The sequence below is a fragment of the Osmerus mordax genome, chromosome 10, assembly GCF_038355195.1.
Source record: "Osmerus mordax isolate fOsmMor3 chromosome 10, fOsmMor3.pri, whole genome shotgun sequence".
In the NCBI taxonomy this organism is placed as follows: Eukaryota; Metazoa; Chordata; class Actinopteri; order Osmeriformes; family Osmeridae; genus Osmerus; species Osmerus mordax.
In genome coordinates this window covers 10063938-10086223 of record NC_090059.1, presented here as the reverse complement: position 1 = coordinate 10086223, position 22286 = coordinate 10063938, and the positions used below count along the sequence as shown (strand labels likewise).

The following is a 22286-nucleotide window of genomic DNA, read 5'->3' as shown; positions in this document are numbered from 1 at the left end:
GCACTTATTGTTAATACAATGTCTGCAAATGATTAAGTAAATAAAGTTAAGTAAAAATATACTGGAAATTAGAAAATGAGAGCAAGATACTTCTCAGACACATTTTTAGTTCCACTAACGGCTCCACTTTTCGATGAGGCACTAGATCATAGCAATTGTAAGGTTATTGTGCTGTAGTGTTGTTTTAAATTCCCTTTAGACTCATAGTTCTTTTTTCCTGGTGAAACCATCTATAATGTCAATGCATTTGCAATGGGTTTACAGGGTGATTTAAAAGTGCACGTCATAACAGTTTATTTCTAAAGGGTCAAAACCTCAGAGTCACAGGACAAAGAGAATGTGGAGGCTTGGAACTCAGATGTGTGCATGATAAAGCTCTGGTGCTGGTGTATGTCTGTCTGTCTGTCTGTCTGGCGGGATGGCTGGCTGGCTGGCTGGTGATTGGTCCCGTTGTGAGTGAAGATGAACCGAGTCCAACGCCACGTCTCGTGTCCTGCTTCCATGGTTGCGCAGCTGCTCTATAACCAATTTCATTATGAGGAATTAGCATCTGGGAAGCAAATGGTTTCACATATGAAATGGACACGCAGACATGCTCGTCAGGCAGATAACTGTCAGGCAGACTTGCAGACAGTACAACAAACAGACAGACTCATAGGGTAGGCATGCATTCATTCAGGCAAACAGACAAACAAACATAAACCACGAAACAACACATTCTGTTGTATGTTTAGGCAACAAAAAAGAGTAGCACAAGTAAAATACAGTATGGCTTTTGAAACAAGTGTACCACATCCCATAACGTGACAGTGATTCAGACAAAGAGAACGCAAATGTCATAAAAGGAACTTCAGAGACTAATCACAGCAGAGGAGATGAAGGATTTGTATTTGATTCCTGTTTTTGCATCATTATTGCTTCCTAACATTTCATTTGCATCCTTTGTAGTTCACTTTCCTTAACAGTATCCCTTCTAACAACTAAGATCCTTCATGTGAGATGGTTCAGGCTTGATGCGGGCACAGGCCTAGTGCAACAACTTAAGCATTGACACCCTCATTTTTGTGATTCAGACGTCACATTTTATGGAAAAACTACTGCGGTTCTGTCTGTAAAGGCTATCTCTCTTACTACCAATAACTGGAGAGGTGTGTAGACGGGTAGAGACAGGAAGGGTAGAGACAGGAAGGGTAGAGAAAGGATGAGGTGTGTGGAAGGGTAGAGACATGGAGAGGTGTGTGGAAGGGAAGAGAGAGGAAGGGTAGAGAGAGGAAGGGAAGAGAGAGGAAGGGTAGAGAGATGAAGAGGTGTGTGGAAGGGAAGAGAGAGGAAGGGTAGAGAGATGAAGAGGTGTGTGGAAGGGAAGAGAGAGGAAGGGTAGAGAGATGAAGAGGTGTGTGGAAGGGAAGAGAGAGGAAGGGTAGAGAGATGGAGAGATGTGTGGAAGGGAAGAGAGAGGAAGGGTAGAGAGATGGAGAGATGTGTGGAAGGGTAGAGAGATGGAGAGGTGCGTGGAAGGGTAGAGAGAGGAAGGGTAGAGAGAGGAAGAGGTGTGGGGAAGGGTAGAGAGAGGAAGGGTAGAGAGAGGAAGAGGTGTGTGTGTGAAAGAGAGAGAGCGGCAGCCCGAGTCATCAGAGGTGGTTATTGTTGGAGGCAGCTCCAGTCGCCAGCATCTGTTCCTGTTTTGGAGGCCCTGGAGACGACAGTATAGTAGCGGGGCTAGTTGGCCGGGGTTCAGAGACTGACAGAAACAAGCCTTACTCGTTTACTACTGGCTTGACTAAACATCCCACTTCTCGCTCCCACGCCTTTCAACTCTGCAGTAAAAATGTTAGGGAGAGAGGAAGAGGTAGAACAACACACACATATGGGTAGTTATGTGTGTCTGCACTCACACACACACACTCAAACACACACAGGCAGATGTTGGCGAGTGGAGACCATGATGGACAGGCCAGGAGTGTAAGGCTATTCTCTTGTTCCTTCCTTCCCAGCCAGAGGGTCTGTCTCCCCTGGGATCAGTCTTCTCTCCTTACGCCCTCCTCTGCACACCTGTTCAGCCTCCCAGGCACTTCCCTCACACACGCAGCTCTGACAGTGACTTACCTCACGCGTTCACTTCAATCTCAAATGTTTGGCCATTACTGTTTACATGGACAGCAGTACAGTGTAGTTTACATGAACAAACAGGTGACCAACAGTAAATACAGCTGTAGGACACAGCAGATAGGCTACTGTTACTGCAAAGCCTCCAGTACAGTGTTTTGTCTTCTACTGTGTTGAGGGCATCCAGGCTGTTTGAGATAAACCCCACTCAGCAGGGATGCCTGACATACCAAAGGCACCTCATTTAACCTCCCTGACCTGTTATCATCCATACACATTCAAAAACCAAACCTTTCACTTTCCTCCCTGCCCATAGGCTGGAAATAGAGAGTGAAACGTGAAGAGAATGTCTGAGCTCCCTTGACGAGGGAGTCTGTAATTAAGGGAAATTGAGTTTGCTCAACAGTTTTCTTATTTTCCCTGTAAAATCCGATTTTCTTCGGCTTCCTGGTTTAATCCAGATAACTCTACATAAATAAAGTGGAGAGGAGAAGTGGAGATGGAGGCTGTGCTTGTGAAGTTCACAGCATGAGCTCCAAGCCTGAGTTGTGCTCTCAGGCCTGCCGTTTCACTGTTCACACAACAGTTAGCGAGAGATGAACTGGAGTGTGATCAGTCAGTTCAGCAAGTGAGATTTGACTGAAATGCAAACATCATAAAATAGTCAGCACTATGCATCTTATCATGAAACCATAGAAAAACATTTAAAGGTTTCATTATGAACTGCGAATACACCTTGGAAAGTCATGGACTTGGCTTGGTGTGCTGTTACAGATGTAATTGCATTTGTTGAAATAGAGTTGGCAGCTTGTTTCAAGGTAATAAATATCTAAATATCAGATGGTGATTCGTCCCAACTAAAAACATACCTTACAAAATGCTGTGTAGCTACCGTAGCAAGGAAAAACTCTGGGAAGATGGATAGTTTAGTATTGAATAGTGATGTGAGGTCAACCTTTGCATAGCTTGCCTATTATTAATGCAGTGACAAGATGGTGTTGCAAAGATGGATTCACATGCTACACTGTTCCACCGGCACACATGCAGTTTTACCTCACAACAGAAATACTCTCATGCATACAGACATAGTGCACATCATACATGCACCGACACACACAACCAGCTTGGTTGCGACCGCCCACAAGACTGACACTGTCTCAGTTTGGAGTCCGTGGGCGGCCCTTGCGGATCATAGAAATGATGTGTTCTGGCATGAAGACTGCAGCCAAACCTAGACCATGAGCCTCTATAATCCACAGCTGGGTTCAAATGTGGTTGTCTGTCAGACGGAAATAGCACGTTGACCAAAAACTTCACTGTTGCTGTCAACATGCATGTTTTCCAGAAGGTTCTTAAGTAAAAACCTTCTTTGGGTCTTTTTTGTGCTTGCACTTGCTTAGTTTAGATGTGTCACTGAGATTTTTCTGCTTGCCATGCAAAAGATGGAGCACCAGGTTTCAAACATAGTCTGCCTCCAGCAAATAAGTTTAAGGTTTCATTTTAGAACTGAAGAATTTCAGACTTTTGGCTATGAGGCACAGATGGAATGTTGGAGACTTGGACTTGAGTCACTCTTAAGTCATAAAGACACTCCATCTCACCCCAATCCTTGAATAAATGACTTGATACGCTGTGAGTCCAAATCAGTCCTATTAGGATTTGCGACCCTAAAATATATGACTTGGATTCTACCTTAAAGACTTGGACTGACTTGTGGACAAGTCTGCTTGAAGGGATAATGACACCCAGGACAGTGTTGTGTACCAACTATACACATGACCAGGATGATGTGGTTCCATTAGGAGATGAAGTCCATCTCCATCTAATGGCACATCCTACGTATGTAAGATTTGGACAAGCAGGTTTAGTCCAATTTCAACTGAAGATTAAGAAAAACCTTCTGACTGCTGCCTGCTTACTTAGCCCCTGCTTTCAGTTCTCTGGGAACAGAGTATTTATATTGTGTTTGCTGCTGTCACTACTGTATTTCACTGGTTTGTGGGCACCTTGCCAACCAGTAACCCATGGAGACAGCCCACTCTAGACCCTATCTTGTCAGCTGACTCTGTTTCCCAGGGCCCCCCTCTCCAAAAGGCCATCTGAGTCAATCTCTGCAAACACATAGCGGGGAAGGCTTGGGAAAATGTTTGGACACAATGAGCAGAAAATAAGCAGCTTAACAAGGGTTGTGTTGGACTGGCTTTCTGCTGTTAACACGGCATTTGAGGATGCTTTAATGGTCCAAACAAATACATAATTGAGCACTGATGTTCTAAGTACAGTACATGAACTGGTCTGGATGGAGGGGTCTGCGTACGGTACTTAAATACTGTGTTTTAATTGTGGCTCGATGTGTTCATGCGTAGGCGAGGTCGATTTTCTTGACCTCCCAGGAGTCTAAAAGGATGACGTTATGCCACAGTGGAGCTCTTCAGGTGAACTCCCAGTGGCTGACTCAGCTCGACAAGGAGAAGCTGAGGAGGAGAAGCAACCGGAGAACATGAGACTGGGAAAGCCAAGCTGTCGCCTCCCGAAGGCATAGCTGACTGGAGTGGGATGCCTTACGCTGCAAGTCCCTCTTACCAGAAACCCTTTGAAGTGCGTGGGGGCGAATGGTCCCAACCAAAACTCCCTCTTTTTAAAGAGTTGATGAGCCGGGGCTTGAAGCAGCTTCTGACTGGAGTAGGTGCAAGTCAAGAGAGTTCAAACTGTCAGTAAATGTTTACAAGAAATGGAGGGGTTTTGTGGGAAGTAAGCAAACATTCTGTGTCATCTGCCATTTTTAAATGTGATTCTAGAAAATTAGGATCGGTGATGGAATTAGGAAACTATGTCGGTAATATCATAGCAGCGCTCTCCTCTGTAAAAAGTTTTGAATGAGTCCTCATAAGACAGCTGTTGTGCTTCTGCTCAGTTGTGGAGTGTTAAAGTGCATGAAAGCAACTCCTTAGATGGAGCACAATACATTTGTATGCACGTCACCTCATATCAAATCTTCCATGAATAAAATCCTCAAAGAGTTCACAAACGATTCTGCTTTGCATCGGACTTCAAACAACTCCCGTTTGAATGGAAGAGGTAGAGCAGCATACCGAAAATGAGCACCACTGCACCCCCACGAATATCTGACCTGCTTTTTCCTTTTATCTTCCTGTTTTTCCGCCTCTGTTTTCTGTCAGTTAGAAGTGGTCACACAGTGAGGCCCACTGTCATGAGGGCCTTTTCACAAGAGTCAAATACAGTGAACCAGGCCACAGAGACCCCCTCCTCCCCGACGCTGACCTCTGGAGGATGTGTGGGTAGCACCCTACGGGCTGGGAGACACAGCGGCCCCATTCACCCTCACACCAGCCCCTTCCCCTCTGACACTGACCCATGTCTGCAGTCATAACAAGCTCAAACAGACTTCAAACTGTAAACAGAGGGAGTTGGATAGAAGAGACTGAAAGAACATGAGAGGATGGCACAACGGTTGTAACAATAAAAATGGGGATTCCTTCAATATCTCGCGTTCTTCGAAGTGGCCCATAATATGCTACCGTGAGACAAAACCAGCCAGCTGTGGTGGTAGGCTTCGACTGAAAGCTGAAGTGAAATACATTGCAGTAGAGGGCAAGAAAAAGTTTGAGTGAAACCACACTTGACATTTGTTTTGTGCAAAATTATACGGCACGGGCTTCACGTTACTGCTAAATGACTAAATGTCATTTAGCACAGGCTTCACTGCTAAATGACTAAATGTTATCACCAGTAAGGTAGACGTACTCGGATTCAAACACTGACACACCGTGGACTTTAGGTCTATGATTGTCCAAAAGTTACAGTAGGGCAAAGTTGATAAATAAAGACATATGTAACATATGATATATATATACTGCCATCTTGGACAGGTCTCTACCAAAAGATATTGTCTATCTGCATATTAACTGTACAGAATTGGGTTTAAAAAAACAGCTGACTGAGAATGTGTTGTCTTCTGAATGTCTCCAGTGCTGGACCTTCTGCTGGTGGAGCTCCAGCGATTCCTCGTCGTCCTGGACAAGGAGAACCTGAGTGGGAACGCAACCATCCAAAAAGGCGTCCTCTCCGAACTGCTGCAATCTTACAGGGGCAATGGTAGGGGGGAGGGTGACCCTTTGACCCTTTCAGAATTCTGCCTGACTCTCTATAGAGTGTCATTAGACTTGATGCTGAATCCTTTTTACTCTCTTAATGTACAGATAATGCAAAAACATCCTCTTGGCTCTACCCAATAGAAATGTGTGTAGACTTGGAAAAAGCTAAGAGCCATGAACATTTGTGTGGATTGTGAATCCACAATCCGAGGACTGTACGCAGTCAAACTGCTAAACATGAAACTGAAAGCAGAAACTTCAATTTAGCTGCTGTCGCATCGACTTGCATCCGCCATCACGTCTCCACTGGAGCAGGGGAGGCACGTTATGAGTCACAGCTTTTCTAAGGACCTTCCCGACCACTCTCAGTTCACCTATAATCTGCTTGTTAACCTTCCTCAGAAGTTGGAGCGAGGGCTAGCTCTTTAACAGGAACAATAATCTCCGGTCTTCTCATTGTCCCCTGAAGAAGAACTGGAGAGCTTCCAATGATTGTTAATATTTGCCTCCTAGGCATGGTAAACAGTTCAGAGAACATCGTGTAGGCTCCTCCGCCGTCCACCCTTGTGAAAACAAATTGTCAACTATAATACACACAAGTATGGAGTGGTACGTTTGCTTCTGTCTGTAGTAAAATAGTATCTTTTTTAAACAGTATTTTTTGCTCCTGGTCTCCCCTTCACTTCCTCCCCTGGCTCCTAACTGTATCATTTTTCCAAGGCTGCACTTATCCTCATGGGATGCTAACTTCCTTTGAGTAGCAGTTTATAAATAGCATTCATTTCCATCCTCCAAAATCTGTTTTCACTGTACAGGCAAAACACAGTTTCACTGTAGTGCTGTTCAGCCTTCTACCCTGATATCCATATCAAAGGGGAAACATCCTTCCGAGGAGGGGCATGCAGCGACGCCAACATCTCTGAGTCTGTTTCTTTAGAAACCACAAAGTTCTAGGTATCTGTAGCATAGTACATATACAGATCAGAAAGCGGGTTGTGCTGTAGGCCCAAATAAAAAATAACAAACTTTGCCGAAACATTAATTGTGTTTGGCCTTTAACCTTCAGCTGCAAAGTTATCGTTAGCTTTTGTCTTCCCTTCATTGGCTGGGCAGAACGTTTAATTACCAGAAAACAGGAGAGCATCAGCCGGGAGCTAACCAGACAGGGCCCATGACTGCACTGCCTCTGCACAGCAGCGACTGGCTAGTCTTTTTTATTGTCTTTTTTTTTGCTTTGTTGCTTACATTTAATGGGCCAATAGCCCTACCACTTAGATCCAATATGAATGACATCCTTCAAACTCAAACATGAAGTGTCACCTTTGATGGCGAGCTGAAGGCCGGTGGGATCAGGAGGTGAGCTATGGTCCATCTCAGTCGTGAGATCTTGAAAGCCTTCAAAGAGCGCGCGGACACAGTGCTCCATCTGTTCTGACACAGAGCTCTGGGAGGAATGTCAGATGAGTGCAAAGCACGACGAAGAAAATGAGAAAGAGAGAGCGAGAGCGAGAGGTTTTGAATAGGCCAGTGTACCAGGATAACGCACAGCTTGTTCAGTTGATACCTTTTTAATCCTGAGTTTCAGGAATCAGGAAAACAGGTGTGAGGAGCAAACTGATGTAATAATTTACTTTAGGCTGGGTCTATTATTTCTACCTGCACTGGTATTGTGCAGTTATTTTAAAACTGTGAACCTATGCAAGAACATTTTTATTTCAATATTATTATATTTGTTTATGCTTTCTTTCTCTCATTCTTACATTTACAGTGGTCGTGTGTAGGAACAGGCTGCATGCGGTAATATAGTAATAGATTCAATGCAGATTTTGCCACTTCACTATGTACGCATTGTTCTCTCCCTGTTCTTAGCAAGCAAATTATTAACTGTATGTTCCAACGTTAAAGCCTTCTATCTTTCATTCTGCAATGTGAACTTTCTTTGTCCGTCAAATTTCAGGTGGTGATGAGGAGTACATTTACATGAACAAAGTCACCGTCCCTGGGAAAGGCCAGGACAAGACGGACAAAGGTGAGAAATGTACCTGCATCAAGGAAGAAGCTGCTTCGAGGCGTTATGTTAGTGTCAAGGTCATGTCAAAGAGGGAATCAATTGTTCATTCAATCAAGCAGTCAATCAGACATTAATAAATTAATCAAATAATCCATTAATCAGTCCATTTGCCCAATAATTCTTTGATTAGTCATCTCCCCAAGACGGTCATTGTTTTTGTTGAGCATCTGCCGTCACTAGAATAGCTCCTACTGAAATGTAGCGGTCAGATTGTCTAGATAGATACAGCAGTGAGGTGTCAAATTGGTGTTAAAAAACGTTGCCACAAACATCCGTTCCCTCTCACGCGCCCCCCCCCCTCCATCACCCCACTTCCTGTCTGTTTCTCGGCAGCTCTCTCTCTGCTTCTCTCAAACTCCCATCTGAGGCCCAGGCTGTTATGTTTGGACTGTGAGGAAGAATGAGCTTGAGAGTACACAGCATATAACACATACGTACGTTCACTACACAGAAGAGCTAGCCACACGTTTTTATTTTGGTGACATGATAAAACTACATATTTATATATATTATATACTATATATTTTGTGTATGTCCTCCTTACATTCAGAAGGGTCTTTGAGAGTAAGTTCCATTGTATGACAAACATTTTTAAATAGCCCTTTGTGGAACACAAAAGCACATATCTACTGCCTAGTTAAGTATATTTGTTCAAAAGTCTTATCAAACAATCCCATTCATAGTGAAATAAAAGCCTTCAAACTAACAGCATTTAACTACAACATAAGGGTCAAAGTCCACATACAGGTGTCAAAAGCAATCTGCAATTGCACACGACTTCACATGAGTCAATATGGAGTAACTTGCAGCTTGTTCAGCTTGCTCTCTTCAGTGACTTTCTCACTGCTGTCCCCTACAGCATGAGGCTCGCTCATGGCTTGTGTTCCCATGGTAACCCAGATGTCAGTTTTCTGGGAGGAAGTGAGTGGAATGTCTGACGAGTAGAGAAGACAGTTAATGGCTTAAGCTTGGAGACATAAACAAAGCATAAAGACCAGTACTTTTGGCAACTTTTTAGGTACAGCCACAATCTTTCATTTCCTGACAAAATGAGCTGCACTGACACTACTTGGTAAACTGTGGTGGTGAGTCTTGGCAAATCTAATTACAATGGCCGTCCAAATATATTCAATTTGAACTCTGCAGCAACTTCCTTAAAAATGTGTATGTCAAGAGGGAGCAGTTACTGTACCACATAATTCAAATGAACCAGAGAACATAGCAGTTAACATTAACAGTTTCCCAAAAACAGGAACAAAAATGTGTCTGGAAATTAATGTAATACATTTTGCCCTTGCAGTGTAGTGTAATCCTATATTGTTCATTAAAGTACAAATCTAATCATTTTAAAGGTCAAAAGACCATGAAGAGGTTTCACCTTTATCTCTTTCTAAAATGTGATCATAATTTTTTAAGAAAAGTATTATTTCCCTTCTGTCTGTAATATTGTCTCCTTGTCAACATTGTCAACTAACATATCAGATGACCTGACCAATGGGAAAGGAGGAAAACCTGTGCCCGCCCCTCAAAAGAGCCTTCCAGACTTGCCTCCACCCAGGACAGTGAGTAATGTTCAGATTCACAGCATCAAATCCAACGACCACATAGTATTCATCCAAAAACATGTGCCACAAAGCTCAATAATAACTCCTCTTACTTTCGTGTACGTGTAATGAACCTATGATTCCCCTATTATTAGTCAGTATCATTTCCATGGTATCACATCTCTCTTGGAGTTTTCCTCATATTCAATAGTAGCAGTGTGTTTTCAAAAGCCGCAAAAAATCAACCTACATTCCCACAGTCGTAAATCCCAGATGCTGCAGCTCCCTCAGATTTAATATGTGCTATAATCACCCACAGCAACAGGTATTGAATCCCACTTGGAGTGATAAAAGAAGGAAACGAGTGGGGAAACGCATGTGTGTTTGAGTTTTATGTTGACCGGGGGGCTAGGTGGCTTCTGTTTCGCTCAGCGTGAAAGAGGCAGGGGAGACCACAGACAGACCGGAGGATGGGGTATGGACGTCCCCTCAGATCCTTTGAACTTCACACACACACGCACACACAAACACACGTACACACACACACAGTGCGGAGGTTCTGATTAGAAACAGCTGTTACAGTGGTTGGGAAGGCCATGTGGTGGTTGACGGGACACTGTGTGTGAGTTCATCGTCCTAGCGCTCCATCTGCATTCTGAATTCCATTCAACATTGTGTATGACCGATTTATGTTTCGACGCCATCAGTTACTCTTCATCAAGGTCTTTATTTGCTTTTAGTTTCTCAATGAGGTTGTAACTGTCCATATCTGCATTTGTGTGTTACTGTTAACTGTCATGTAAGTACATTCACAGTTTCAAGAGAGTCTCTTCAATTTGCTCACTTTTATCTGTCAGTGATCCCCTCTTTTCTCCATCAGACTTCCCTGTTCTAGTCTTAGGTAGACGCAGTAAGCACGTCCACAGGGAACCACTCTTTGGAAACCCTTTCATCTGCCTACGTGGTTTCCACAAGTCTCCAGCGATGCTGTACTCCAGAGTCAACATGTGTTTGACAGTAAATGCCGAGTCACCCCGGATCATCGAGGTGAACAGCGCCCCCTTGCTGTTGATGTACTGTCCAGGCAACGCTGTCCACTGCCCAGTGGTGATATTGTAGCGATCCATGAGGCAGCGAAGGAAGTCGTCTGAGGGCCCGTTGCGCATGACATAAAGATTGTCCCTGTGGGCCACCATACAATGTCCGTAGCTCTGCGGCTTTATCATGGTGGTGACGAGAGTCCACTCGTCTCTCGCCGGAATGTACTCATAAATATCCGTCGTCTCAGGCGGCTTCCAGAAACACACAAACATCCGCCGCCTCGCCACGGCACACGCTGCCGACGCCACCGGCCTCGGCGCGTGCCGTATGAACGTCCACTCCCCTCCGACGACATCATATGCCTCTGCCGAAGATATTGTCCTTTTCTTGTGCTCGCCGCCCACTGCGTAAAGTCGCCCCTCGAGTCCCAGGAGGGTGAAGTCGAATCGGGGTTGCTGGGGTCCCGGTAGCATGCACCAGGCTCCCTTCTCCGGATCATAGCAGAAGCTACAATCGACCGTGTCCTTCCCATACCCGTAGACGCCTCCGACGATGTAAAGTCGGTTGTCCAGGACTGTAACTCCAGCCATGGAGGTGCTGCAGAGGGTCGGGAGGTCAGTCAGTGGCTTCCACTCCCCCTCTTCCTCATCCAGGTAGCAAACATTCCGAAAACAGTCATGCAAAAGTTCCACGGACGGGGAGTGGGTCCCCAGGGCGACGTACGTGGCCGGGGACAGTGACTCGGTGTATCTGAGAAGCTCCGCAGGCAGCGAACTCTCCGCTGCCTCCTTCAGGTCAGCGTAGGCATCGCGGAGGAAGAGGGCAGCGCTGCGAAATAGAGCCGGCAGGCCATAGACCGCTGCAGCGTGGTATAGCAGGAGGCAGTTGTCCGAGTCGACGAGATCACACAGGTGTCGTGCCAAGGGAGCCACCTGCAGGAAGGCGGCACACTCGACGGCTTCCACAAGTTCATCCGGGTCCCTGATGTCAGGTGTCTCACCCCTGCATACAGACAAAGCAATTAGGAAACCCCTTGCACGCACTCCCCCTTTAAGATACAGCTCGTCTTGTTGGCAATCCCTCATGCCGGAGCGGAAGAGGGCACAGAAGTACTCGCTGCTCTGCTCCAGCAGGGTGCGTTCCACGGTGAACAGGCTTTCCTCCACCCTCACCCTCATTGGGCCTGTGAGCAGCTCCAGCTGTCCTGGCCCTGGGCTGACACCCCGGGCTACGGTGCTCTGATCGTGTCCTGGGCTTGTACAGGCATCCATTTCATTTTCGGAGTCTTCTCCCGGAAAGCCTGTAGCACGCTTCAGCGGCAATGCATGTCTAAAAATGTGACACAATCTCCGAAGTTTTTCATAGAGACTAAAGTCAATAGAAGTATGTCAGAGCGGTGCAGAGTGGCATCACGTCCTGCCTGTTCTGAAAATAGACTGAGGCTAAAGATAGCAGTACCAAGCGTCAGATAGGACAGGGAACTGCTGACTTGCGGTGCAACATTTAAACAACACAACGTTGCACCTCTGCCATTGGTTGAAATAGGAATTTGTTGAATAATTCACAACTGCTTCGTGAAAAATGACAAGTGCATGATTAGTACGACAATTATACTAGTATGCTCCATCTATGCAGTAGGCTACTATTATCGCCAATCATGCCGATTAACATTACCTATTTACTAGCTAATGTACTGTAAAACGTATTACCTCTACTATTTTGCTGGAACAGTGAGCTTGACAGTAGAACAGAGAGAAGAACTGAGGTGAGTGGAGTACAATAGACAGTAGAACAGAGAGAAGAGGTGAGTGGAGTACAATAGACAGTAGAACAGAGAGAAGAGGTGAGTGGAGTACAATAGACAGTAGAACAGAGAGAAGAACTGAGGTGAGTGGAGTACAATAGACAGTAGAACAGAGAGAACTGAGGTGAGTGGAGTACAATAGACAGTAGAACAGAGAACTGAGGTGAGTGGAGTACAATAGACAGTAGAACAGAGAGAAGAGGTGAGTGGAGTACAATAGACAGTAGAACAGAGAGAAGAGGTGAGTGGAGTACAATAGACAGTAGAACAGAGAGAAGAACTGAGGTGAGTGGAGTACAATAGACAGTAGAACAGAGAGAACTGAGGTGAGTGGAGTACAATAGACAGTAGAACAGAGAGAACTGAGGTGAGTGGAGTACAATAGACAGTAGAACAGAGAGAACTGAGGTGAGTGGAGTACAATAGACAGTAGAACAGAGAGAAGAACTGAGGTGAGTGGAGTACAATAGACAGTAGAACAGAGAACTGAGGTGAGTGGAGTACAATAGACAGTAGAACAGAGAGAAGAACTGAGGTGAGTGGAGTACAATAGACAGTAGAACAGAGAACTGAGGTGAGTGGAGCACAATAGACAGTAGAACAGAGAACTGAGGTGAGTGGAGTACAATAGACAGTAGAACAGAGAGAAGAACTGAGGTGAGTGGAGTACAATAGACAGTAGAACAGAGAACTGAGGTGAGTGGAGTACAATAGACAGTAGAACAGAGAGAAGAACTGAGGTGAGTGGAGTACAATAGACAGTAGAACAGAGAACTGAGGTGAGTGGAGTACAATAGACAGTAGAACAGAGAACTGAGGTGAGTGGAGTACAATAGACAGTAGAACAGAGAGAAGAACTGAGGTGAGTGGAGTACAATAGACAGCCCTTGTTTTCCAACATCCTGATTAATTGTATCGTTACCTTCTACCCATTCCTCTGTTCCCAGCACGGCAGTGTGAATGTGTGTGTGTGTGTGTTTTTGTGTTGCTGTGCTGTGCTGGATTCCTTGGCATGGGAACCAGGGATTTTCCATGTTCTGGGTGTTCGTTCGAGCTTTTCCTTTTTTCCCACTCTTTCTTCCCCTCCGCCCACTTCTGCACTTTGTTATTTATGCCTGACTCCTGATCCGCTTCCATGGCCTGGTGTTTCCGTGGTGATGAGTCGAGCGGGTGAGGGAATGGGGGTCCCGGTTGCCATGTGAAGTGGGAGCTGTTGCTGGTATTGAGATGAGTGTAAGGGGAGTACACATGCTGAGAAAGGCAGAGGCAGAGGCTATGGAGGAAGAGGCAGAGTTAGAGGCTTTGGAGGAAGAGGCAGAGTTAGAGACACACAACGCCTTCTCACACCGAGCATATGCACAAAGAACATGCATACTATTGTATGGATCTCTCGCTCTCTATCCGTCCCTCTTTCTGTCTGTTATCAGGCCAGCTGCGCTCTAGTATGCTCCACCATGCTGCCTTCTGGCCCTGACTAGAAGAACAGACATAGCGAGTTTGAGGGGGAGAGAGAAGAGGAGAGAGAAGAGGAGAGAGGGAGAGGAGAGGGGGCTGCCCTGGAATGCTTGGCCTTTTAGATTTAATCACTGACAGATGTTCTGCCTTTTTATCACAGTGCACTGTTGGGCGTGTGATAGACATGTCATCCAATGAGAAGGAGAGCTGTCCCAACGTCACCCACAGTAGATATCAGGTCATCTCATGAGTTTCCCACCAAACCCTCCTTGCTCAGGACTGTGTCTTTGCCCTTTTTTCTTCGTAGCCGCTCTGTTCTCACATAGTTTCTCTGTCAGCTCTCTACTCCCCCACGCCCCCCCCCCACCGCTCCACCCCCCACCGCTCCACCCCCCACCGCTCCACCCCTCCACCCCTTCCATCCATCCCCTGTGCTGCCAGTGACAGTCAGACCCTCAAATTATTTAGCTCTGACACTGAACATCCTTCCTTCCTCCCTCTCTTTCTCTGTCTCTCCCTCTCTCTCCTGTCTCTTCCCCTCTCTCCCTCTGTCTCTCTCTCTCTCCTGTGTCTCGCGCTTCCCCCTTTTCTCTCTCTCTCCATCATCGTCTGTGTCTGGGGGTGTAGACTAGCTCGTCAGTTCACTCCCTTCGCTTCAGCCTTCCAGCACCTCAAAGCCAAAGCCAGGGGCGAGACACTGAGAATGTTGTGATCTCAAACACGGATAACAAGATAAAACACACTGTCGTGTCTTCACATGAATTCAATAGAAGTTCCCTCTGACTAGTAAACCAGAGGTGTTATAGACAGTGTGTCTCGATGCAAGTGTGTAGTTTCATAAGAAAATGTTATTTGAGTAGGCTGGTGAAGTCGAACAAACCTTGTAGAATCACTTCAAAATAGTGAACAAACAAAAAATCATGCCTAAGTACAGCATGATATACGTAAATCCCCAAATACTCCATTGGCTGTGCATCATCGCACGGAGCTCAAAGGCATGTGACCGAAGGAGTCTAACTGTCAGGTGACTGAGGTTTACATCAAGTGATTTACGATGTTGTTCTCCTTTGTGGTGGAACGCCGACTACACCACATGTCACCAAGACTGTATCGGGATTAAACGATGACATCAGATGTTATGACAGCTCATGACATCTGTTCTGAGTTAGCAGAAGGTTTGTTCAATGAGATTAAATATATTCTGGGAATACTTTGAAAACCATGGAAATCCCAGCAAGTTCGTTAGAATTGATGTAATGTTCAATGTTTTTTGTTGTTGTTATTTGTCAAATTCTTGAATTGATTTAATAGAAAAGAAACATGATGTTTTTCTGGTGGCGTCTGATCAGCACCTGCTTAAAAAGTTTGTACTTTAAATGTATGAAAAGGTGAAAAGACATCACAATAAATTCAAACTGTACACTCACATCTTACATTTCCTTTCATCATCTATTATTGTCTGTTTCAAGAAAAAAAAGAGGCCACAGTGTAACATTCTTTACATCTGGCCTGAGCACACAGAGAACTCTGCCCGGTGTATGTGTGTGTGCATGTGACTGTGTGTGTGCATGTGACTGTGTGTGTGTGTGTGTGACTGTGTGCGTGTGTGTGACTGCGTGCGTGCGTGCGTGTGGCTGTAACAGCAGACGTTGTGGGGAGACGCGGTAGACAGCTCTGCCTGCGGGATGTTGTTAGAGAGGGAACAGTAGACAAGTGGACCCCAGGGGAACGTGGGTAAAACCAGGCTGATTGATTTGGGGAAAGCCACCGGGGGCTGAGCCCACCCAGACACACACACTGTGTGTGTGTGTGCCTGTGTGTGTGTGTAACCCCCTCCCCAAAAAAGCAAACGTGTGGAATTCCCATCCCGGTCCAAAGGGTGAGGTCAGAGCAGGATTGGTTACACGTGGAATTCCCCTTTGAGTGAGCAATAGGAGACCACCTTGAGTGACAGCTGGATTGGCCAATAGGTCTAAGCCCCCAAGTTGGATGATGTTTGTCTTTAGTGTAAAGTATACAGTAAGGGGACTGGGAGTATGTGGATGTGGTCCTTGAATGTGTGTGTTTAATTGCTTGATGTACAGTGACATAGATACAATACTGTACAGAGCGGGAGAGAACAAAGAGCTTTGTTGTACAGTATGACTCATGCACGTGCTTCCATCACCTCTCCTTATCTCTATCTCTCTGTCATCTGCTCTACTCCTTTCCATATACATCCCCTCTCAATCTCTTTCCTTCCAATAGCCTACTTTTCTCCCTCCTTCCCCTTTTACTTTCATCTCCTCCTCCTCACCCCCCCCCTCTCTCTTCCCACCGGTCTCCTCACTATTTCAATCCACTCTCCTCCCTCGCGTCTTTCTCCCCCGTCTTTCCTCTGTCTCACCGTCTCTCTCTCTTTCTTCTCTCTCTCCATCAGGGTGTGGTAGGGAGGGAGCCCTTTCCCCTGCCTGTTGCCCTGCCTGTGACCCCGGCCCCAGCCTGCCTGGAGGAAGGGTACTATGAGGAGGCCCAGCCTTATGACTCCACCAACAACGGTAAGCAGCTTCTGCCTGTCTGTCACCCTGTCTCCCTGTCATCCTGTCTCCCTGTCTCCCTGTCACCCTGTCATCCTGTCTCCCTGTCTCCCTGTCTCCCTGTCACCCTGTCTCCCTGTCTCCCTGTCTCCCTGTCACCCTGTCTCCCTGTCTCCCTGTCTCCCTGTCACCCTGTCTCCCTGTCTCCCTGTCTCCCTGTCACCCTGTCTCTATGTCTCCCTGTCTCTCTGTCTCCCTGTCACCCTGTCTCCCTGTCTCCCTGTCACCCTGTCTCCCTGTCTCTATGTCTCCCTGTCTCTCTGTCTCCCTGTCTCCCTGTCACCCTGTCTCCCTGTCACCCTGTCTCCCTGTCTCTATGTCTCCCTGTCTCTCTGTCTCCCTGTCTCCCTGTCTCCCTGTCACCCTGTCTCCCTGTCTCCCTGTCACCCTGTCTCCCTGTCACCCTGTCACCCTGTCACCCTGTCTCCCTGTCTCCCTCTCTCCGAGATTACCGTCAACTCTGATGACGAAAACAAATGTTTCCTTTTTTTGTAAATGTGGTCATACTGTATAGACGATCAACAAGAGGTATGTGTAACAGTGCACCATATTAGGAATAGTGTGTTAGTGGTATCGTGTAAGTATGAAACTGGATTGAGACCTCCGGAAGAAAGATTCACTTCATGCAAGTGGGAAGATGATGGACACGTGCCAAACGTGGAGTCTGTTTGGAGGGGAAGTGACTCTCCTGACATTCTGACAGCCTGATTGGTTGTTGACTCCGGCCTCTCTCTCTCTCTGTCTCTCTCTCTCTCTCTCTCTCTCTCTCTCTGTCTTGTGGTCAAAGGAAGCCATTTATTCATAACTTGGGCTGTTTTTTGGGATCAGTCCTCAAGATAGACGGAGAGCAAGATGGCAAGAGACGGGGGCACGCAGAACAACAACTGTGTGGGAGAGAGGAAGAGAGAGAGCAAGATAGTCCGAAAGAGAGAGAGACAGAGGGAGGAGACGGACTGAGACAGAAATGAGAGATAGAGCGAGAGAGAGAGAGAGAGAGCGAGAGACATGGACACGGATACAGAAGTGGATGACGAGGAAGAGAGGGCAGAAGAAGAGAACAGGGCTGTGCTTTGTTCTTCTGTAGCTGCTCCTCTGGCCCAGAGGAGAAACGATGACCACGGCCCGGGGGAGCGGGAGATTGTGGAGGGCTGAGGTGATCCGTGGGAGGAGAGGGGAAAGACGGGAAACACATACAAAGTGACGAACAGGATAACATTGAAATGAGGAATAAACGCTCCACGTTTTCTTTGAGGCGGGAGGATAAGACCGTGTTTGAGAGCTGTTGTTAGAACAAATGAAGTCTAAAGAGTTAAGAATCAACAGACATTGCTAGCAGCACTCAAATGAAATCCTTCCACAATTCTAGACAAACCGTTCACTTGAAAAAACGAAGTAGGGGACTGGGCCATGAAAAATAAATGAAACTATCCGGTAGATTCAGACGTCTATTGGCCGATAAAAAGAGAACTGTGAAAAGCAGTTTTCTCTGTGGGTGTTTGTGGGTAGAGGGGAATTGGCGTGTGAATACATTTGGTTAGACAGGCCATTGGCTTTTTCAAATCCGTTATCCTTTGTCCTTGAGAATGGCTTCATAGCTTTTTGACCACAATGGAGAAATACAACCTACAAACATGAGACACTTCTATCACGTGTCGTTACATGTAGCTACCTGTTCTAGTTCAAAACAAGTCACAATCAACTAGACATTTTTAGTCATGGCACTACTGCCACCATCAAAACGTATCTTTTAGAACAGTCTTACGTTTACTAACGTAGTCTGGGTTAGTGTGTTTGTGAGTGTTTATGAGTAAACACATGAGTGTTTATGAGTACATAGGTCAGAGGTCTAATGGAACATTGGAGCTCAGAGTGTGTTCTTCACAAACAAACCTATTACCCTATGACTCGATATTAAAGCATTTACTCTGATTAGCGCAAACCAAGCAGAGATGGGTCGAGTGATTAATCATTAGTTGGCCTGCACTCTTCTCTTTTTAGAGTCTGTACTTTGAGCCTAAATACAGGTTTGTATTATCACCTGAACGACTGCACATCAAAGATTTTTCTCATCTTTCTCTCCTTCCCCTCTTTCTCTCCGCTCCTCTCCTTGGTCTTGCCCTCTCGTCTCATCACCGTGTAGACAACATGGGTTGTTTCCGCCTGCTCTCAGAGGCGTGGACCCGGGTAGAGAGCTCAGACAGTGTGGTCTATGCTGTGATCACACGGGGTACAGGCATGCATCTCCTATTACTGTGCACACGCATGTGTCTGTGTGTGTGTGTGTGTGTGTGTGTGTGTAGGTGTCTCCGTGTTTACGTGTGCATGTGTACAAGTCTGCAAGGTTCGTGTTGGAACGTTGGCACGCGTGCGTGAGACGGAGAGAGGAGAGAGAGAGAGAGAGAGAGAGAGAGAGAGAGAGAGAGAGAGAGAGAGAGAGAGAGACGTTGAGTGGGAGTGCCTGCCTGCCTGCACGATCAGCACGTTCTCCTGTCCGGGTCCTGAGAGGTTCTGTGCATCCCGGTGAATGCTCCTCACACATTCCACCAAGCAGGATCCCTTCACTCTCTCCTCATCTCTTCATCACTTCTCCTCCAAATGAACTCTCTAGCCAGCTCACCGCTCGTTCACCAGGAATACCAAAAACCCATCCATTTCAATCCCCTCGGTCACCCTCACGTTCCTCCTTCTCTTCCTCCGGTCAGCTCTGACTCCTTCCTCCTCTCCCCAGACGACGGCGAGGCGGTGAGCAGCTCGTACGAGTCCTACGACGAGGAGGAAGTGACCAAGGGGAAGTCGACGCTGTCCGCACAGCACCAGTGGCCGTCCACGGAGGCGTCCATCGAGCTGATGAAGGACGCCAGGATCTGCGCCTTCCTCTGGAGGAAGAAGTGGCTGGGCCAGTGGGCCAAACAGCTGTGTGTCATCCGAGAACATCGCCTCATGGTGGGTGGAGGACGTGTTTCTAATGTTTGTAATGAAAACAAGGGGCAAATGTAGGGCAGCGCATCGAGATGTAGCATATCGAATGCACTGCAGTGTGCACTTATACTTACACACATTTGATCCATGTTAGGCTGGTACTGTTCATTTGTTGATAAATATTCTACAGCTGTTACTTTTTTGTGTGGAAATTGAACCACAAATATACTGTATAGAGAATAAATCCATAACCGTACAATCCGACTTGGACAAAGGTCACACAGTAAGGGAAGAAGAAGAAAGCCCAGGGTTTTGTCATCAGGTATCCATGATCGTGTCTCCGTGTGTGCTGCACCCCTCAGTGCTACAAGAGCTCCAAAGACCAGACCCCCCTGCTGGACGTCAGTCTGCTGGGCTGCACCGTGGTCTACAAGGAGAAGCTGCCCAAGAAGAAGGAGCACAAGCTGAAAGTGATCCCCATGGGAGGGGAGACCCTCGTCCTGGGCCTGCAGAGCAAGGAGCAGGCAGAGCAGTGGCTCAAGGTGAGCGGGGAGAGAGAGCAGGAGGGTTTGGAGACCACTGACACATGGATGGATGGATGGAATGATGGATGGATGGATAGAATTATAGATGGGTAGATGGATGGCTAGATGGAATGATAGAAGAACGTTTACCCCAGTCCCTCGTCTTAACGGTGTTCCGTTCCTCCTCCAGGTGATTCTGGAGATCAGCCCCAGGCCAGCAGAGGGCCAGGATGCCCAGCACCAGGTCTCCGACTCCCCACGGCTGATCTGCACTAAGGTGAACGCGACGATGAGCATGTTGTCATGCCGTGGTCACCCCAGAGACACACCCGCTCTACCGCTCACCCACGAATAACCTCTGCCCGCCTCTGCAGCGTGGCACCACTGTAACACCACCTGGTATCCTTGGTAACACCACAGACGCTGCCTTCCCAGGTGGAGCAGAGCGAGAGGTACTCTGTGATGTCAGAGAGCGGCAGCAGCACCGACAGCCATGCAGAGGTCCCGGAGAACAAAGACGGTGAGACGGCTCTCTCAGCTGTTACCCCGGACGTCAGGGTTTCACGTCCACTCACAGCACGCCATCAGCAGCTTCCCTAAATCGACTGCGTTCTAGAAGCGACGTGTCAGCGTGTTATGACAGCTGGTGACAGCCCATACGGTCCACATACAGAAACGTTATGTGACGCAGTAAAAGTACTTATCCAGGTCGTTTAAAGTCAAATAGTTCTCTCTGTGTTCTTCAGCTTGGTGTATTTACATTTAATTGCCATTAGTCAACCAGTTTCATCAGGCACTGACATAGCTAGTTAGATATCTATTCCTAGATCTATTATCTTGTTCCTTTCCTCGTCTACAGTGAAGAAGAAGTACGGAGCAGGGCTGAAGTTCAGCAACCTCATGAACATGGGCAAGAAGAAACCCCTGTCATTAGAGATATCAGAGAAATGTGTTGACACCTCAGGTACAAGAACGCCTGTTTCTCTCCGTCTGTCTCTCTCCGTCTGTCTCTCTCCGTCTGTCTCTCTCCGTCTGTTTCTCTCCATCTGTCTCTCTTTATTTCTGTCTGTCTTTCACCTTATCACAAGCCAGACATGGTCAACATCAGAAAGGTTCATGTGGAATCTATTTATACTCCCTCTTCTATCTGGTTCTGATCCTTTATCCAACACTTTCTATTCCCTCATTCGGTTCCTCTCTCTTTCACCCTCCATCTCACCTCTCCATCCCTCCCCCCTTTCCTCCCACCTCCTCCCCATCTCACCTCCCCATCCCTCCCCCCTTTCCTCCCACCTCCTCCCCATCTCACCTCCCCATCCCTCCCCCCTTTCCTCCCACCTCCTCCCCATCTCACCTCCCCATCCCTCCCCCCTTTCCTCCCACCTCCTCCCCATCTCACCTCCCCATCCCTCCCCCCTTTCCTCCCACCTCCTCCCCATCTCTCCTTCCCTCCATCCCTCCCAGGTTACCTCAACGTGTTGGTAAACAGCCACTGGCGTAGCCGCTGGTGTCTGATCAGGAACGGACAGCTGTGGCTCTACCAGGACAAGGGCAAGACCAAGGTGGCCCAGCAACCGGTTCCCCTGGAGGGGTGCATGGTGGTTCCAGACCCCAGCCCTGAACACCTCTACTCCTTCAGGATCGAGAACGACGGAGCGCAGCTGGCCACTCTGGAGGTAGGATGATGGAGGTGGCTGGAGGACTTTGTGTAACATGCCTGGGATTACAACCCACTGTGTGTGTGTTTACCCTGTGTAATGCATCTCTGTGTGTAGTTTGTGTGTGTGTGTGTCTGTGTTTATGTCCTCTGATCTTAGCCTTCTCTAGCACTTTTCCTTTCCTTGAAAGTGAAAGTTCTTTGTGTGTTCTGACGTTGTTTAATGACTCAAAGCACATAAAAGTGTCAGATAATTGCCCACTTCACACTTAAGGTCCCTCTTTCTGCTTTAAAGTACTCACTAGGACAAAAACACACATACTGACACACACACGCACTAGTTCATGATCCTGACTAACCCCAGGCCTCTTTTCATACTTGCCTCAGAGCATACATCTGAGCTCAGATCAGCCTTTTCCCGGAGGAAAGGGTGGGGAACTACTTTGGATTGGCCAATGTTGTTGTGGGGAAGAA

The 22286-nt window shown here is 47.0% G+C and overlaps 3 protein-coding genes across 4 annotated transcripts in view; 2 read left to right on the top strand and 1 right to left on the bottom strand.

Annotated features, from left to right (window-relative positions):
• LOC136950101 (inactive rhomboid protein 1-like) overlaps nucleotides 1-22286 on the top strand; it is a 170782-nt gene that overhangs the window by 76080 nt on the left and 72416 nt on the right.
• afap1l2 (actin filament associated protein 1-like 2) overlaps nucleotides 1-22286 on the top strand; it is a 32898-nt gene that overhangs the window by 5300 nt on the left and 5312 nt on the right. Inside the window, exons 2-11 of one of the 2 annotated variants that reach the window (XM_067244720.1) lie at nucleotides 6097-6222; nucleotides 8179-8250; nucleotides 9775-9854; nucleotides 16556-16673; nucleotides 19441-19655; nucleotides 19994-20173; nucleotides 20346-20432; nucleotides 20591-20675; nucleotides 21015-21119; nucleotides 21620-21831. In XM_067244720.1, the coding sequence (XP_067100821.1) occupies nucleotides 6097-6222; nucleotides 8179-8250; nucleotides 9775-9854; nucleotides 16556-16673; nucleotides 19441-19655; nucleotides 19994-20173; nucleotides 20346-20432; nucleotides 20591-20675; nucleotides 21015-21119; nucleotides 21620-21831 (1280 nt within the window). Of the gene's footprint in view, nucleotides 1-6096; nucleotides 6223-8178; nucleotides 8251-9774; nucleotides 9855-16555; nucleotides 16674-19440; nucleotides 19656-19993; nucleotides 20174-20345; nucleotides 20433-20575; nucleotides 20676-21014; nucleotides 21120-21619; nucleotides 21832-22286 lie in introns of both variants that reach the window. The other variant, XM_067244719.1, reaches the window with a different exon arrangement.
• LOC136950398 (kelch repeat and BTB domain-containing protein 13) lies at nucleotides 8758-12270 on the bottom strand. Its single transcript, XM_067244721.1, has 2 exons — nucleotides 10681-12270; nucleotides 8758-9226 (listed from the first exon to the last, which is right to left on the bottom strand). Exons 1-2 carry the CDS (start codon nucleotides 12146-12148, stop codon nucleotides 9081-9083), a joined length of 1614 nt encoding a protein of 537 aa, XP_067100822.1. The 5' UTR covers nucleotides 12149-12270; the 3' UTR covers nucleotides 8758-9080.

Bases quoted from the DNA above. Each gene is read 5' to 3' on its own strand.
- LOC136950398 (XM_067244721.1), bottom strand. From the start codon at position 12,148: ATGGATGCCTGTACAAGCCCAGGACACGATCAGAGCACCGTAGCCCGG. The intron at 9,227-10,680 runs GTGAGCAAATTG...TCTACTCGTCAG, and splicing joins GGGATCACTGACAGATAAAA to ACATTCCACTCACTTCCTCC.